Source organism: Sphaeramia orbicularis, chromosome 12, assembly GCF_902148855.1.
Source record: "Sphaeramia orbicularis chromosome 12, fSphaOr1.1, whole genome shotgun sequence".
Classification (NCBI taxonomy): Eukaryota; Metazoa; Chordata; class Actinopteri; order Kurtiformes; family Apogonidae; genus Sphaeramia; species Sphaeramia orbicularis.
Window position 1 is genome coordinate 8,425,603 of NC_043968.1, and position 18,124 is coordinate 8,443,726.

The 18,124-nt window shown below is 34.1% G+C and overlaps 1 protein-coding gene across 2 annotated transcripts in view; it reads left to right on the forward strand.

The window, feature by feature from the left end:
- Nucleotides 1–18,124, forward strand: part of plpp1a (phospholipid phosphatase 1a) — a 46,715-nt gene that overhangs the window by 20,116 nt on the left and 8,475 nt on the right. For both annotated transcript variants that reach the window (XM_030148706.1, XM_030148705.1), the window contains exons 3-4: nucleotides 1,718–1,998; nucleotides 16,070–16,127. In XM_030148706.1, the coding sequence (XP_030004566.1) occupies nucleotides 1,718–1,998; nucleotides 16,070–16,127 (339 nt within the window). The remainder of the gene's footprint in view (nucleotides 1–1,717; nucleotides 1,999–16,069; nucleotides 16,128–18,124) is intronic.

Genomic DNA, 18,124 nt, shown 5'->3' on the forward strand with positions numbered 1-18,124 from the left:
TTTTAAATGAAGCCAATGTGTGATTCTTATATGAACTGGGTTTGGTCCTTTAACTGAAGAAGCATCTCCTTCCCTTAAAGTGTAAATATAACTCTGTGAAAATACTCCACACAAGTAAAAGCAGTGTGTTCAAAACCTCATGTCCTTGTAAAACTATGTAACTGTGCAGTAAAATGCCCGCTGTCATTGTTTTACTATTAAACCGATGCTTGAAGGTTCACTTCACTGTTGAATAAGTTAAAGGTTGAGCTCATCTGAACTACTTTATAGTGAATCCTTCCGGTGCAGTGTCGAGATAAGGTCACATGACCTCATTCAGGACCACATATCGTTAGCCTCATAGCATAATTGCCTAAGTCATACACTATATGGACAAAAGTATGTGGACATGTTGAATTCAGGTGTTTCTTTTCTAACGGGTCTGGGATACAAAACAGTAATGACTAATGTCAGAATAGAGTTTTATATTGTGATAAATATCATATTAATCATTAATATTGATGTTTATATCTCAAATCATCATGAACAGGACAACTTACAGCTGTCACCATGATGTGTCCCAATATTTTTGTCCATATAGTTGATAAACATCAATATTTCCTTTTTTAAGTTTAATGGTACATTTTTCTTCCTCAGTGAGGTGTGAAGAAAGTAGATGGTTAATTGTGGTAGAAAATTATTATTTATAGTCAGAGTATGAGAAGAATTTTAGAAATTTAGAGGTAGAACATTTAAAATCATAGTCATGGATCTAAAAAAAAAAAAAAAAAAAAAAAAGAAAAAAATCAATGCTGAGAAAAATTAAGTAAAAACCATCTCTGAGGCATTTTGGAAACAAAGATAATTTAACCTTTTGTATCCCAGACCACCGTCAGAAAAGAAACACCTGAATTCAACGTGTCCACATACTTTTGTCTGTATAGTGTATGACTTTAATTATGCTATGAGGCTAACAACATGGAAGTGGACCAGATCAGAAAAGATCAGATTTCATGTTACTTTTACTGATTTTACAGATTTTGAGCCACATTTCACTTGAAAAGTTCCATTTCAGACCTCTTTTGCCTGCAGTCTGAATGCAGCTTTTTTTTTTTTTATTCCTGATCATGTGTCAAAAACACAGATATGAAATGCAGCGGCAATTAAGGAGCTGCCAACAGCTTTTTATTCGATGAGTTTAAATCTTGCGGGCCCGTTGGCAGCTAGTTTGGTTATGTAACAGCATGTTTAAATACACTTGAACTTTCATACAACAAAAAAAGTTTTTCTCTCAAAATAATTCAATATTTAATACACATGATGTATCCAAAACATACAAAATGTAGATGTGTTTTTGAGTTGAAGCCAAACAAAATGTGTCTTTACTTAAATGAAAATAAATACCTTTGGGTCATTTTAAGTGGACATCAACCCCTGCCACGGTTTTTTTTAACGCACATTACTTGTCAGGTTACAAGGCTGCAAATGTAAAGCAAAAAAAAAAAAAAAAAAATCCACTTTTTTAGGCAGGATTTAGTTTGTTGTGAAATGTGTGTATGTGTGTTTTATTATTATTTAAGATTCATGCTTGAACATTTGCATGGACAGTTTTAGTGTGATGCAGAATATCCAAATGGAATGCATTTACATATTAAATAAAATGTGCGTAATATTTCTGACTGAATCACTAACTCTGTGCCCTTTTAATCCTTGATGTCCTTCCGTCCTTCCTTTGCAGATGATCTTTGGAGAGTGCCTTTTAGTTTATCTAAAGAAAATCAAATCCAAGTCGTCTTTCGGCAGCTACGTGGCCTGTGTTTACAAAGCTGTGGGCACCTTCCTGTTCGGTGCCGCCATGAGCCAGTCTCTGACCGACATAGCCAAGTATTCTATCGGCCGGCTCAGGCCGCACTTTCTGGATGTGTGCAAACCTGACTGGAAATTCATCAACTGCTCAGCTGGAGTGTACATTGAAGACTTCACCTGCACCGGAGACTCCACCATGGTCAACGAGGGCAGGTCAGTGCAGCTTTGAAGGACAAACCGGACATTTTAGAGCAGGGGTGTCAAACTCATTTTAGCTCACGGGCCACATTCAACCCAGTATAATCCAAAGTGGGCCAGATCAGTAACATAATAACAGTAAAAAAAAAAAAAAAGGAAAATTACAATATGAAAGTGTTTATATCTATAAACCTTCCTTTAAAATGTGGATAACATGAACAACATGAAATTTCTTAAGAAAAATAAGTGCAGTTTTAACATTGTTCTGCCTCAGTTTATCATTTACAGATCAGCTAAAATTTACCCGGGGTCAAATGAGTGGCCATTTTTGTCAACAAAAAAAGTTGTCATAAATCCATAGACGTGTGTGTAAATAATGCTAATCCATTTGTGCACAGACTACTGATATTCTTTGACAGTGGAAGCTCTATTTTCATAAATATTGGATTTGGAATAGCACGTGTATGTGAAAACTTTTGCTGGTGGACGGACGTGACATTACCCATGATGCTCTGGTCAGTACCAGTACTTTATTAGGAATAAACTTATAGACTTACTACTGATAATTCTGCTTTTCTTCATAAATGTTGGTATTGTGGATCTAAAACAATCCCAGCTGACACAAAAACACTAAATGTGTCAGTGGACGGATGTGACATGGTTGTTGTGGATCCCATCATACTGATGCTCTGCAGCCATGCCAGCGTTTACACTAATGATCCCTGTGCAAAAACTAGGAGCACAATTATTTATTGTATAGTTTATCATCATACTAAAGAGGAAAGAACAATATAGAACTGTTATTTTTGTATAAAAATGCTTCTTATTAGAAGACTGTTGATGTAAACAGTGCTGTGTGCCATTCTTCATGTATGTATTGGTGGAACAGAAGCAGGATGGATCAGCACCATACTCCAGATTGAACCTGTACAAATAAAACATGTGATATGGAGGAGAGAATCTGTAAGAAAAACTGGGGAATCTAAAAGAAGAGAAGATTTGTTTTTCAGCTCAATTCAGTTCAAATAGAACTTGGCCATTTGTGACATGAAAATATAGCATTAATTGTGCTGAAATTGGACATTTTTGAGCTGAAAACATAGTTCATATGAGCATCAACATGTTGAACAGAACTGAAATCCTGTCCATTTGAACAACTGTCATTTACCAACACAACGTTCCTTTGGATTCACTGAGATTGATTTCTTATGCACAAAGACACAAATAAGACCTCTAAAGCTAATTTTAGCCGAGATGTACACTATAACTTACAGATCACAGTGGATCTACAAACACATAAACATTTAATAACAGACAGAATATTGCTAAAATCACACTGACTTCTCATAGGACATTTCATGTTGTTCATATTTGTTCGGGTTATTCACATTTTCTGTGAAAGGATGGTGTGTAAATGCCAGCTGTTTTTATTGACTTTTACTTTTTACACTGAAACAAAGAGAAAAGTTTGTAAATGTCATTATTTAAAGGTTATAATGATAGTATTTTACTGGTCTGATCCACTTTAGATCATATTGGTCTGAATGTAGAACCTGGACTAAAAAGATTTGAACTCCACTGATTGTTCATATCTTCAATGCAAATTTTACATTTCACAAATTCATCCCATGGGCCAGACTGGACCCTTTGGCGAGCCGGTTTTATGTTTGACACCTGTGTTTTAGAGATAAGTAAACAGTGTTGTGCAGGTTACTTCCAAACTGTAATCCATTACAGATTACTTGTTACTGTTATTTCCAATCCAATCCAACTTTATTTGTAAAGCGCTTTAAAACAACCGCTGTGGACCAAAGTGCTGTACAGAAGAATAAATAAAACCAAAATAAAAGAATAAAATACAAGAATAGATTAAAAAAACACATAAAAAGCCAAAAAATTAAAAACAATGAAATAAAGGAATAGATAAATAAGAACAATAAACCACTACCAAATAAAAACGATAGAATAAAGATAGTACCTTCACACATCTTGCCTGATAAAGGGTTAAAATGTCCCTTTTTGACCGTCAAAACTGAAAATGATTAAAAACTATAAAGTGAGTCCTGAAAGGTAGTGGAATAATTCACTCTTTCATCTACATCAGGGGTGTCAAACTCATTTTCTTCCGAGGGCCACATTCAGCCCAATTTAATCTGAAGTGGACGGGACCAGTCAAATAATAACATGATAGCCAATAAATAATGACAACTCCAAATTATTTTAGTGCAAAAAAAAAGACATTCAGTTATGCCAATATTTACATTTACAAACTGTCCAAACAAAAAGGATGTGAATAACCTGAAAAAAATTAAATTGGTTAAGAAATGTGATTACAATTTTATCAATATTCTGCCTCGATTTATCGTTTATACATGTGCATTACAGGTCAGATTTTACAAAGACACAAAACATTCAGTAACAGGCAAAATAGTGTTAAAATTGCACTTAATTTACTGAAGACATTTTAGGTTTTTCACATTTTATTGTTAAAGGATAGTTTGTTAATGTGAACATTTTCATAATTTAATGTTTTTTGCACTAAATCAGCAGTTCTCAGTCTTTTTCTGTCGGTTTCTCATTTGGAGGACAAAAAATCTCCAGGCCCCCCCAACCCCATCAACATAGTAACAGTGGTGCAATTATAACTTTTATTGAAAGAAACGTCAATATTACAACAATACTTTTTGCTTTTCCTTGAATAATTTGTTGTTCAACTTACAAATAACTTAGATTTTTGCTTGAACAATACAAATAAACTCAACAAGACTGCTCTGAGACAATATTTTTCCAAATAAAAATTGGAAATGTGCAATTATCTTACAACTATGACAATAAAGTTACTTTTTTTAGAACAACAAACAAATTTTGGTAATGAAGATGAACATTTTAACAATATCAGTGGCTGCAATGAGCCTGTTTCCATTGCAAATCTCAGAACATTAAAGTGCAAACTGTACAAACTGTGCAAAAACAGAAACATTCCACTTTTTTTTCCAGTCCAATCCTTGTCCATTCTCTAAACTTAAACTCTTTGTCTAGTCTAGTGACAGATCACCGTGGCAGTAGATCTGTTTGTTGTACGTCCCTAAAACAAGTGCAGGGTGCTCCAACACTAAAATATTAGTTCCACCTGCTACATGTTCGAACCTAAAGGAGAAGAAGAAAAAAAAAAAACACCACCCAAGAGAGATCCCATGCCCCCCCGGCACACCTTCGTGCCCCCCTGGGGGGCCCGCCCCACACTTTGAGAAACACTGCACTAAATCAAAGAGAAAAAAGATGATGTTGTCATTATTTCTAGGTTATTATGATATTATTGTTGAGTTTGGTGCCCTAACTTGCACTTTGCAAATACATCCCTTAGGCTGGTTTTGGCCCCGGGCCGCATGTCTGACACTTGTGATCTACATTGTTGCCCATAAAGTTGTAATAAAACAGACTAGTTTCCTTCAGATAAACGCCTGTGTTGGTGGCTTATTTCAGCTTGTAGTGCTGTAATCTAGACTCTTACAGTGTTACCCAACAGACTAATCAAATCGACAGAAATGCACTAAATCTGTGCTCTCCATTGTTTTGTAACATGCCTGCAGTGTAAGCCAAAGGTCGACTGCGTCACTGACCGACCCGTGAACCATTATTATGTAATTAATTATGCTGATAAAAACTATTACAATACGCTCCGGTGGATTTATGCAACACTTTGTTTCTCAGTTTAGTGAATTCACTGATACATCATTTAGGACTGTGAAAAAACTGGTTACCAAACCAGATGTGTGTCATATGTCAGGAATGTGAGGTTTGTTTGGATTAGGTCGTCTACCTTTTATCAGCGGAGAGCAGAAGGAAGTGAAGCAGGAGCAGAGGATTTCCACTCCTCATGGGTGACAGAGCGCTGTAGTAATTACACTGGTCTACAGTTTTTTAGAAATGATTTGCTTCGGACATTAAATGTGCTAAATGTTACGTATTTTAATAAGAATAATTGGAAAATAAATGACAAAAGTGCCGGTTTGCTGATGTTTCCAAGGTATATGATGAAGTGTTATTCCACATATATATTGGTTTATGTACATTTACATAATAGTTTTATAAATCTTCCACTAAATAGCACCTGTTAAGTGAATGTACTCTAATGTGCAGACAGTGTTTTGAAGTAGATCTTGTAGCTCTGAGACAAATATTCCTTTTGAGTCAAACCCATTTTCTCGTTAATTCTTGAATTTCACATTTTGACCCAAGGCTGTATCTTGGAAAGTTCAGCCAACCAGCATTTTGACTTGATTTTTCTTTATCCGTGACTCTCGTGGTAAAATTTCATTACTTTTATTCTGGAAGCATTTTCCTTGTAGACCAGTGTAACAGAGGCTGAAATAGGGGACGGGTCAGCTGTGCACGTTGGACCAGTGGGAACAAGAAGGGTTAGTGGGCTCGGACTACCATTCTGTTTTATTCTTACTCATGACCCCACGTGGGGTCGCCTGGATGTCAAATGGGGTCGCCTAAAATTTCTAGCAATTGATAAAAATAAAACTGACTAATCAAAAATACATGGTGAGTTGACAGAGACAATCACAATCCATAAGACATGTTAAACTGTGAGTGTGAAACTGCAGCACCGTGGTTCTGTTTATCTGTCACATGTTCATTGTGGTCAGTTTCAGATGCTGCAGCTCTTTCATAATTCATAGTTTGAGTTCTTGTTTGTTCAGTATTAATTGTCCTCCTTGTAAATCCAAGCTGGACTGACTGGACATATCCTGACCAAGGAAAATAAAATTCTCTCTTTGTGCAGTAATCTACACCTGGATTTACTGCCTCTGTCCATAATAATATACATTATATAGACTAGAGATGTAATGATTACCGGTATAGCAATAAACCGCAGTAAAATTCTCGATGGTTAGTATTACCGTTTAAATTCTAATTATCATGATAACTGTGTTTGATTACCGCACTTTGACAGAGAAAGAGAAAGAGAGAGGGAGAGAGAGAGAGAGAGAGAGAGAGAGAGACCTTAAAACAACTCAAACTTGATATGGAAAATGGTCAAACAATGGCCATAAGGTGCCATCTTTAGTGCACATTTGTATATTTGATGTTTACATGTTAATATTTGAATGTTTCTACCAAACATTTGAGCCTATTATGTTATTAGATTTTTTTTTTTCAAAATACAACTGGGTTAAATTATTTCAGTGTGTGTATTAGTACTTTTTGAACATTTTGAGCGCATTTCAATAATACCGTGATAATAATGATAACCATGGTAATTTTGGTCACAATAACGGTGATATGAAATTTTCACGTCGTTACATCCCTAATATAGACTAAATGTCCTCTAAAATTAACCTGTATTTGAAACATAGGATAGAAAACTATTACATGATCAAAAACAAATTAATTTTAGCAAAAAAAAAAAGGCTCTGTTTTAAATGTCTGGGGTCGCCAGAAATTTGTGATATTAAAATGGGGTCATGAGCCAAAAAAGGTTGGAAACCATTGCTGTAGATCACAGGTGTCAAACATGCGGCCTGGGAGCCAAATCTGGCCCGCCAAAGGTTCCATTCCGGCCCACAGGATGAAAGTGCAAAAATGAACCTGAACAGTCCAGGTTGTCCAAAACCTTTTGGTTCAGGTTCCACATCCAGACCAATGTGATCTACAGTAAAAATAACAACACAAGAACCCATAAATAATGACAACTACAAATGTTCTTTATGAAAAATTATGTGGAAAAAATTTAAGTGAAAAAAATAACATTACACTGTGAAAATATTAACATTTACAAAACTATTTTTTCACAATAAAATGTAAATAAATACATAAATAAAAACAAAGATGAACAACCAAAAGGTGCTATTTTAACAATATTCTGCCTGTTACTAAATGTTTTGTGCATTTATGGATCCACTGTGATCTGGAGTTGTATTAATAATGAGATATGGAATATTGTAGAAATTGTTCACATTTTAATTCCAAACTCCAAAATTTTAACAATATTCTGCCTGTTACCAAATGTTTATGTAACACTGTGTGTAATGTACAGGATAAATAATAAGTCAAGGCATATTGTTAAAACTGCACTAATTTTTCGAATGAAATTTCTGTTTTTTCAGGTTACTCCCATCTTTTTTGTAAAATGTAAATATTTTCATAATTTAATTGTTTTTTTGTTTTTTTGTAGTAAAACAAAAAGAAAAACTTGGATTTTTGTCATTATTTATAGGTTATTAAGTCATTATTTACTGGTCTGGCCCACTTGAGATCAAATTGGGCTAAATATGGCCCCTGAACCAGAATGAGTTTGACTCCCCTGCTGTAGATGTTCATAAAGTCAGAGTAAAATCAGAGTAAAGTCAAAGGTTATTAAATCCAAACAGAAAAAAACTCATGGAAAAGTAGCTTTTTCAGTAAAATATATAATTAACTGACCATCAAACAGGTGTGTCCATCCACTGTCACTGATCCAACTCCATGGGATTCTGAGTGAGGTGCGTCTGTTTAATGCCGTTTTTGGGAGGTCCAGTTAGAAGATCTTTTTTTTTTTTATTTGAACTTGTCTTGTCCATAATTGTAACAGCAGAACGGTAGTCTGGCTCCTTTTGGTGCTGAACACATTTGCTTTGCCAAAGGAAACTTCATAAAGTGTATGAAGCTGCCCCTGATATTCTACTGTGTTTATTATGAGTTTCGTTGAACCACATTTTGATGCCGGACCTGACATTGGAGGGGGTGGGGGGCAAGAAAGAAGAAGGTGGCGAAGACCCTCACAAGAAAATATCAACAATACAAACAGTAACAACTATGGTGATAATTATAATGGTAACAGTAACTACAACCAGAACTGAGTAAAACTGGGCAGAAGAGAGAGAAAAAAACAAAACAAACAAACAGAAGTACAATACAATAAAATGAAATACATAAGACCTATTAAATGATGAATATTCAATCCAACTTTATTTGTAAAGCCCTTTAAAACAACCGCAGCAGACCAAAGTGCTGTACAGAAAAAATAATTAAAACCAAAATAGAAGAATAAAATACCGAATAGATTTAAAGACATAGAAACTGTACAAAAAAGAAAGAAGTAAAAGTAATAATAATAATAATAACAATAATAATAATAATAGCTTTATTTATATAGCACCTTTTAAAAACAAAGTTTACAAAGTGCTTTTGACAAACAAGTAAAGGGCACAACAGCAGGATACAAGATGTAAGTAAAAACACTAAAACAGAAGCAACACAATAGGAGAGATGTGTACAACAATGCAAAAACATGACACTTCGAATAAATTAAATGAATCGGAATAAAGAGGGCAGGGATAACGTAACATGATGCTGTTAAATCAATGCAAAAATAAAGGCGTGAGATAAAACAACATCATGTATGAGAATATAAACCAACAATCAAACAGGATAAGATTCAAATTGAAAAAAAAAATAAAAAATTTAAAATTAAAATTAAAAGGGACAAACATCTCATAAAAGCAAGTCTATAAAAGTGTGTTTTAAGAAGTGATTTAAAAGATGCCACTGATTCCACAAGCCTTATCTCCTCAGGCAGGCCGTTCCAAGTGCTATACAGAAGAATAAATAAAACTCAGATAAAGGATAAAATACAAGAATAGATTAAAAAGCCATACAATTAAAAACAACAAAAATAAGTAAATAAATAAATAGGTAAATAAGAAAAGAATATAAAAAAAGAAAGCATGAACAGACTATCATACACCACGTCTGCCCAAATAACACCAGTGACAAATCCACACATCAGTTGTTCACATTAATCTGCTGTGACAGAGTGACTGAGGAAAACAAAGACAACAACTCTTTTTAATTTCACCTAAAAGGTTGGAGTCAACAATAATCTTTCTGTGTTTTCCCTCCTCTGTCATGACTCTGTAGAAACAATGCCCCCCCCCCCTCTGCATTATCGTCTGTATATTTACCAGGGTGTGGTGCACTCTTTTCATATTTCCTGGATCCCCTCCTACTCTGCAGTGTGTATTCATTTCTTTTTTTAACCCATAAAGACCCAAACAGCCACCAGTGACCAAGGTTATTATGGAAAACTAACGAACTGACAAAAACTAGAATTGTAAAAATACTTTTGTGAACTGAAATAAATGAAAACTATAATGCAAAAGACCTGCAGAAGGGATGAGAACCAAAAAGCCTTAAACATTTTGTCCTTCGTGAGAAATATAATAATAATAATAATAATAATAATAATAATAATAATAATAATAATAACAATAATAATAAAAACATTTATTTATAAGCACCTTTCAAGACCAAGGTTATTATCGTTCACGAAAACTAACGAAATGACGAAAACTAGAATTGAAAAAATATTTTCGTTAACTGAAATAAATAAAAACTATGATTAAAAGAAAAAAACTATAACTAACTGAAACTGTATTGTGTGTTTACAAAACTAACTAAAACAGATAAAAATTATGGATAAAATTTCCTTCATTTTCGTCTTTGTCAATGTCGGATTAATACAAAATTGATTTATTTCGCTCTAGCAATTTTCTCTGCTGTCACCATACGACACTTTTTGGTCCGTCACTTGTGGTTTCCAGTCGTCTTCTGGTCCCCACTCTACCTGGAAACATGGAGACTAAAGTTGGAAGAAAGCAGCAGAGTCCTGTCTGGGATTTATTTGAATACGACGACAGAGAAGAAGAGAAAAGATTAAAAAAAAAAAAACAACCCTAAAACTAAACTAAACTAAGCATTTAGAAAATAACGAAAACTAATAAAAACTATCAAACCTGCTCTAAAAATGAATTAAAACTAACTGAATTAGAGAAAAAAATGTCAAAACTAAATAAAACTAAACTATAATGAAAAATCCAAAACTATTGTAACCTTGCCGGTGACACAAACCACCTTCTGATATAAACTGTTTAAAGGGGCTGCATTTTGCTAAACACACTTTTATTTGTCTTTGGTTCATTTATTTGTGTGTTTGGACCCTAATAACAGTTTGAATTTGAACTCTCCAGGTGCTGCAAAGTTATCTTTACTCTGAGTTTTCATGAACATCTACATGATTAATTACACTGGGTTACAAAAAAATGTTTTTTGCAAGTTGTCTAGGTTTTTTCAACTGAATTAGGACCATTTTGCACCGCTAAATCCAAAAATGACATCTGTTTTTCTCAATCAGGTCAGGTTTTTTTGCTAATTTTATTTTGAAAAATTTGATCTTCTCACAAAATATAAGAATTAATACCAAAATAAGATTGGTAAGCACACTTTATGAAACTTGTGACTTGATTCCTGTTAGGTACAATGGTGTATTCAGCGCAGATGTAACAGAATACATCAGGCTTATTTTTGCAAGATCTTCTAGTCGAAGCCATTTCATTCACCTGTAATATTAAAAAAAAATATTAATCATAAATTGGCAAAAGTCAAATCTTCAGAACTCGTTTATTGCAAGAAATATGAAGAATTTTGTATCATATGATGTGAAAATGCCCATAAATGTAAGCAAAAATGTTAAAAAGCCAATATGTAGCATAGTTCAGAAAGTTGACCTGATTGACCAAAATGAATGTGATTTTTGAATTCAGCACCAAAATGATCCTAAATCAGCTCAAAAAACTGAAACAATAAATTTGTTGTTGACCAGTGTTGTTATATGTAGGAAAATACATGATTTACACCAAAAAATGCAAATAAAGAGGATAATATTACAAGAAAAAAAGTGATGACAAATCAGCAGTGTTGGGCAAGTTACCTTAAATCAGTAACTTAGTTACAGTTACTAATTACTTCTTTCAAAAGTAACTCAGTTATGTTAAGTTACTCGTTACTTTCAAGGTAACTAGTTACTGGGGAAAGTAACTTTATTTATTTATTTTTTACTCTAAATTCTCTTATTAATGTGTCTCCTTAACTGGCTGCGTCACGTGCGCTTCACATCCACCACGGAAACTGTAGTCCTGAGTTATGCACGCCAAGTAACAACTAACGAGCCTGTTTAAACCGCAGTAATAGAATAGAATAGAACTTTATTGTCATTGTACATTTGTACAACGAAATTAAAAAGTGCGATCCTAAAAGGTACAATCCCTGACATAAAAAAACACACATACACAATCACACTCACATAATAAATAGATAAAAAAAGTAATAACACACAGACACAATCACACTACCATAAAATAGATTAAAAAAATAAAAACACACAGACACAGTCACATCCTATTGCACTATCTTTTAGCAGCATTCAGTGCATTTACTGCAGTGGGGTAGAAGCTATGATAAACGCGTTCCTGATTTTGACAAACTAATTAGTTACCACAAAATTAACATAGTCACTGTAACGTGTTACTTAATAACACATTAGTCCCAACACTGCAAATCAGTCATGAAAGGTAGAAATAGAGAAAAATTCAACTGGGAACTGCCACAAAAGTAGCACTGGGTCTTTGTGTTAAATGAAGCATAAGAAGCTGAACATGTATGAACAGATGAGGAGACGCGTCATGTGACCAGAAGCAGATAATCGAGGCTTGTCAGATTAATGTCCAGGCCCATTACATGTGCAGCCTCTGTGAGTCTGTGTGTTCCAGTCACTAACAGAAGGAAATGAGTCCGGTCAGAGCAGAGGGAGCAGCACCAGGGCAGCTTTCACCCGATCATATTACAGTAACAGGAGTCCTGCTCGGCTCCGATTAAATTTCCTAGAGAACAAGACGTTCGAGCCACCTGTGTGTTGTTACCATCGAACAAATAATAATCACTCTGTGTAAACATTCAGCGTACAATAACAAATATTAAAACTCCTGTGACATCCTTATTTACAGGATTGGTCCTAATTAATAACATCATTAATCATGGTTTAACAAACCTGTAGTTTAGATAATGTATGGAGAACACCAGCTTTGAGTGTAGAACACTATGTGGCAGAATGATTGAATAAATGAACTGAGAGGAAAAAGTAAGAACATAATGTCAGTGTATGTACAATAGCACACATGTAAAACTCATATAAAGGATTTATAATTGATTAGAATTAGGTTAGGACGAGCCTCTGTTCATAGTAATGCCTACTTTTGACTTATTTTTTTAATTTTTTTTTTTTTTTTAAGCCTAATGTATTTCATTGGAATTTATTTTTATGGGATTATGGTTATTTTGTCAATGAACCTATTCTATACACAATCTTGTGCTATGGCAACTGAATTATGTTACTGTATATTATTTTTTCCTTGAGGGTCATGTGATAACCTGTGCTTTTCAATAAAGAGAAAATAAAAAAAGAATTAGGCTAGTAATTAAACATACAAATGAAAGGTAATAGCTCAGACTTAGTTTTATCTTATTTAGAATGTAATATTTAGTATTTGTTTTTTCGCTATCTTCCCAGCTGTTTAGCTTACTTTGTTAATAACATTTAGTAATGAGTTACATTAATTAATTTATAACCTCATTGTAAAGCTTAAAATACATAATTTATTAATGCATGAATAATTTATAAAATCTCACCTATGTTCAGGTGGAAGTGACACTTTCATGACCAAAGAGTAGAAGTTTATATTTAGTTATTATAAAGTATTACTAGTAGACGTTTGCAGACGACAAAACACTGTAACTCAAATTACATCCATATTACATTAAACACACTGGAAAAAATCTAAATCTTACCAAGTGTGTTTTTCTCATTTCTAGTCCAAATATCTCATCACACTTAAAACAAGAAAAGCACTTGGAGAGCGCAGACCTCCACCAAGACAGATCTGACAGATCAAGACAGACACCCCCCCCCCCCCCCCCCCCCCCCCCCCCGATCACCACCAAAATTTAACCATTTCTTCCTTGTGCCAGTATCAACATTTCATGAAAATTTCATGAAAATCCATCCATAGCTTTTTGAGTTATCTTGCTAACAAACAAACACACACGCACACAAAGCAAAGCGATCACAGTACCTCCTGGCAGAGGTAAGAAGACAGAATCACCTAAAGAGGAACTTTTCAGTGAGATATAAGAACTGATTGTTAGACAATAGATCTGGAAAATCTGATTTCAAGAAATCTTACCGAGATAATTTTCACTTGTTCCATTGGCAGATTTTTTGCTTAAATGAAGCAAAAAAATCTTGAATTAAGCAAAAAAAAAATCTGCCAAAGTAAAAAGGGACAATTATCTTGGTAAGATTTCTTGAAATCAGATTTTCCAGATCTATTGTCTATAAATCAGTTCTTATATCTCACTGAAAATTTCCTCTTTAGGTGATTCTGTCTGATTTTAAGTGTGATGAGATATTTGGACTAGAAATGAGAAAAATACACTTGGTAAGATTTAAATTTTTTTTCCAGTGCACCCAGTTAGCTCTTATTGGAAGCTGTGTTTGTTACCATTACACAAAGTATAAAAGCAATTTAAACCAATATCGGTATCAACATATAAGATGTGTTTTAACCACTGGCAGATATTTATCTGTTAAATAAAAGTACTGCAACTACTGCACAGGGTCTGAGTGTAACTATCTGTGATGAATCCAGTCCCAGTTTACAGTGTTTTCATATGTGTAAGATGTTTTTGTGTCTCCATAGCTCTGTAAACCTGCTTATTAGAACACATAGTGTGTCATTTGTTGAACCTCAGTCCCTTCATCTGGTGTGAGAACGGACCGACGCATTAAAACACTGGTTCACACCAACAGGACCCTGTGTGCATTCATAGACAAACAGATTATTATAGACAGATCATTATGTCATTCCAGATTTGACATCAAAAATGACATTTCAAAGCAGTTGGCTCAGCAGGCAGCGCCAATAAAACAAACAAACAAACAAGCACCATATATACAGTAGGATGTAATGATTACCAGTATAACGATAAACTGTGGTAAAATTCCTGATGGTTAGTATTACTGTTTAAATTCTAATTATCATGATAACCGTGTTTGATTATCGCACTTTGAAAACAAACTTGACCTGGAAAATGTTTATGTTTATGTTTACGCATTTGGCAGATGCTTTTTTCCAAAGCGACGTACAGGGGAAAACCAATCAAATCACAATGGTCAAACAATGGCCATAAGGTTCCATCTTTAATGCACATTAGTATGTTGGATGTTTACATGTTAATATTTGGATGTTTCTGCAGCAGAGAGTACATTTTGCCTATTATTTTATTTGTTTTGGTTTTTTTTCAAAATACAACTTGGTTAAATTATTTCAGTGTGTGTTTAAGTACTTTTTGAATGTTTTGAGCACATTTTAATAATACTGTGACAATAATGCTAGTGATCATTTTGGTCACAATAACCATGATATGAAATTTCCTTATTGTTACATCCCTAATATACAGGTGTAACTGTCTGAGAGACAGTGTGGTCATATGAGAGTAGAGTGTTTTGTGTTAACAATATTAAGTAAGTTCATGATTTTATTTGTTTAAAAATGATTTGTAGTTTGTGCTTTAAAAATTAGATATTGCCTCATGTACCTTTTGAAAAAGAATATCCATTCTATTTAAGAGTTTGTTACGTAAAGGTCCTAAAAGGGTCATGACAAGAGGATTCTGGGAGGGGCGTGCGAAGAGATGCAGAGCAGTTACAGACTGAAGAAAAAACAGGACTCTGCATTCGGTTTATGGCACTGACGTTGTCACAGTGTTTTTAGGATTTTTACGTTGGAGTTTGTCTGATGTCAAGTTCAAATAACTCTTCATAAAAACATCAGTATGAAACATGGCCCATTATTAAACCAATGCAGCTACAACAGGATAGAATAAATGTGCATCTAAAAACTGTGTGAAGTCTAAAACACTGTTTGTCTATGACTACAGTGCAGACCTGGTCCAGGTGACCGTGGTCTTCTAAACAGGAAGTGGTTGACACAACAGGGTCTGCTTCTGTTTAACTGTGGCTGTCCACATCCCTCTGCCCCCCCACCCCCACCCCAGGACTCACTTCTCATAAACCCCCAGACAGGTGTCAGGGCAGTAAACACTAATGTGAATGTGTGACTGACTGGGACATTTGTGTTTGTTTTCTGCAGTTAATGAAGCACATATGAAGGCTCTGAGCTGTGTTTGTGTCTGTGTGTTTCAGATTATCCTTCTACTCTGGACACTCGTCTTTTTCCATGTACTGCATGATGTTCCTGGCTGTAAGTACTGAAAGCCCTGGTAAAATTAGACTTTGAAGGAGGAAAAAAAAAGCACATGTGTTCAAGGAGTGTCTCAGTAAGCATCCACAAAAAAACAAACAGAACTGTTACAAACCTTAGTCCAGAAACAGCTCATTCTGTTCTTCACACCACTTCTCACACTGTTTGGATTGACATCTCTTTAGCTAGTAACATTAGCTAATGTTAGCTACACTGTCAATAGTGGCTTCTCCATTAAACATATGTGCAAACTTTACCGATATTTACTAAATGTCGAAAAAACAGAAGTGGGTAATGTCGGTTTTTCCATTAAATCACAAATGCGATGATTTGTTTAGTTATTATCACAAGACGACACGAGAAGTCATTCCATAAACATAACAACAAACGTAAATATGGTGTTGATTTACAGATGTATTCATTATCATTATATATTAGCCCTCTATCTCGTACTAAATGAAAAACTGATTGGGTTTCCTGGTGTGTCCACACATACCGCACCACGTTTCTGTTAAAACTCTTCTTCACTTGTTGTACTGTCTGTCAATATCGTTTTTTGTTTGTTTTTTTTTTTAATTCATGTGACTCTAGTTGCAGAAAAAGGTCTTTCCATTGCAGTTTTGCGTGATACACCATTTGCGCTACGCCCGAAAAACCACCTCTTGCCAGCGCAAAAACTTTTAATCAAAAAACAAGAATTTTGGCGAAATTGTCTTTTATGCACAAGATATATTCACGCAATTTGAGGGTCAATCAAAGACTAGAGGCTAAATCAAAGACACTAGGACTAAAGACAAAGCAAAAAAAAAAAAAAAAGATGATTGATTTTCCAACTAAATTGTCTTTAGAAAATCTTTAGCTAAATGTATGTGTTGGCTAGTTCTATAACTTTATATGTAACACACTAAGAAGTCAGTTATGTAACGCATAGCTGAACATTACATAACGTGTGTGTCAAGGTAGCTAACAGCTGCTAATGGTGGATGGTTAATTTGAGTGGGACAATAGGTTTGGATTGGATTAGATGAGATGAGATGAGGTTAGATTAGATTAGATCAGATTAGATTACATTACATTAGATCAGATTAGATTACATTACATTAGGTGAGACTTTATTGATCCCACAAGGGGGAAATTCAATGGTCAAGGCAGCAACAGAATTAAGTGCAAGAAAAAGCGTGTAAACATAAAGATAAATAAAGAACAATATAAAATAATAATAATAAAAGTAGTAAAAGGACAAATTCTGCAGTCGAACTGAACCCGGTTCTCATCCAGTATCATAAAAACTCATTTTAATTTGGATTGAAACTTTAGTTCTTTTCTTTTTTGACATAAACTGCACATAACACCCTACAGGAGACACTGAAAAGCCCAGTGTGTGTTTAGGTTTGCAGAGGCTTTGAATCGATTTCCACTATTTTCAAAACAGCGGGGTGAAAAGTAGAACAAACAGATTATGGGATGTTAGAGTTTTAATGTGCTAGCCAAATTGATTAGTAGTAGGGCTGTGTATCAGCAAGAATCTGGTGATATGATACAAATCACAATACTAGGATTGCGATACGATATATCACAATATATCATGATACTGTTAAAAAGCCAATTATTTGTTTGTTTCTTGTTTTAAATGATTATTTCCTTGAAGAATTGAATTACACTGGAAATATGCACAAATACTAAACACATTTTTTTTTTTATCAGAACAGGATCTAATGTTATATCTCAAAATGGTCCTGTGTTCAAACTGAAATTATGTTTTACAGAGATTACAGTTTAAGATCCTGTTCAAATATTAATATTTTATTAGTTCAGAATTAACATCAGAACAGTATTTTAGTGCGATCCCAACAAAGGAACTAACATTATTTAATAAAAGAGTGTTAAATAATAATAAATAAAATTTAAACAAAAAATAAAAATAAAAAACTAAAATAACCTCCACAATATCTGCATTTGAATAAATACCTAAAAATATCAATACAGTACTTTTTAAT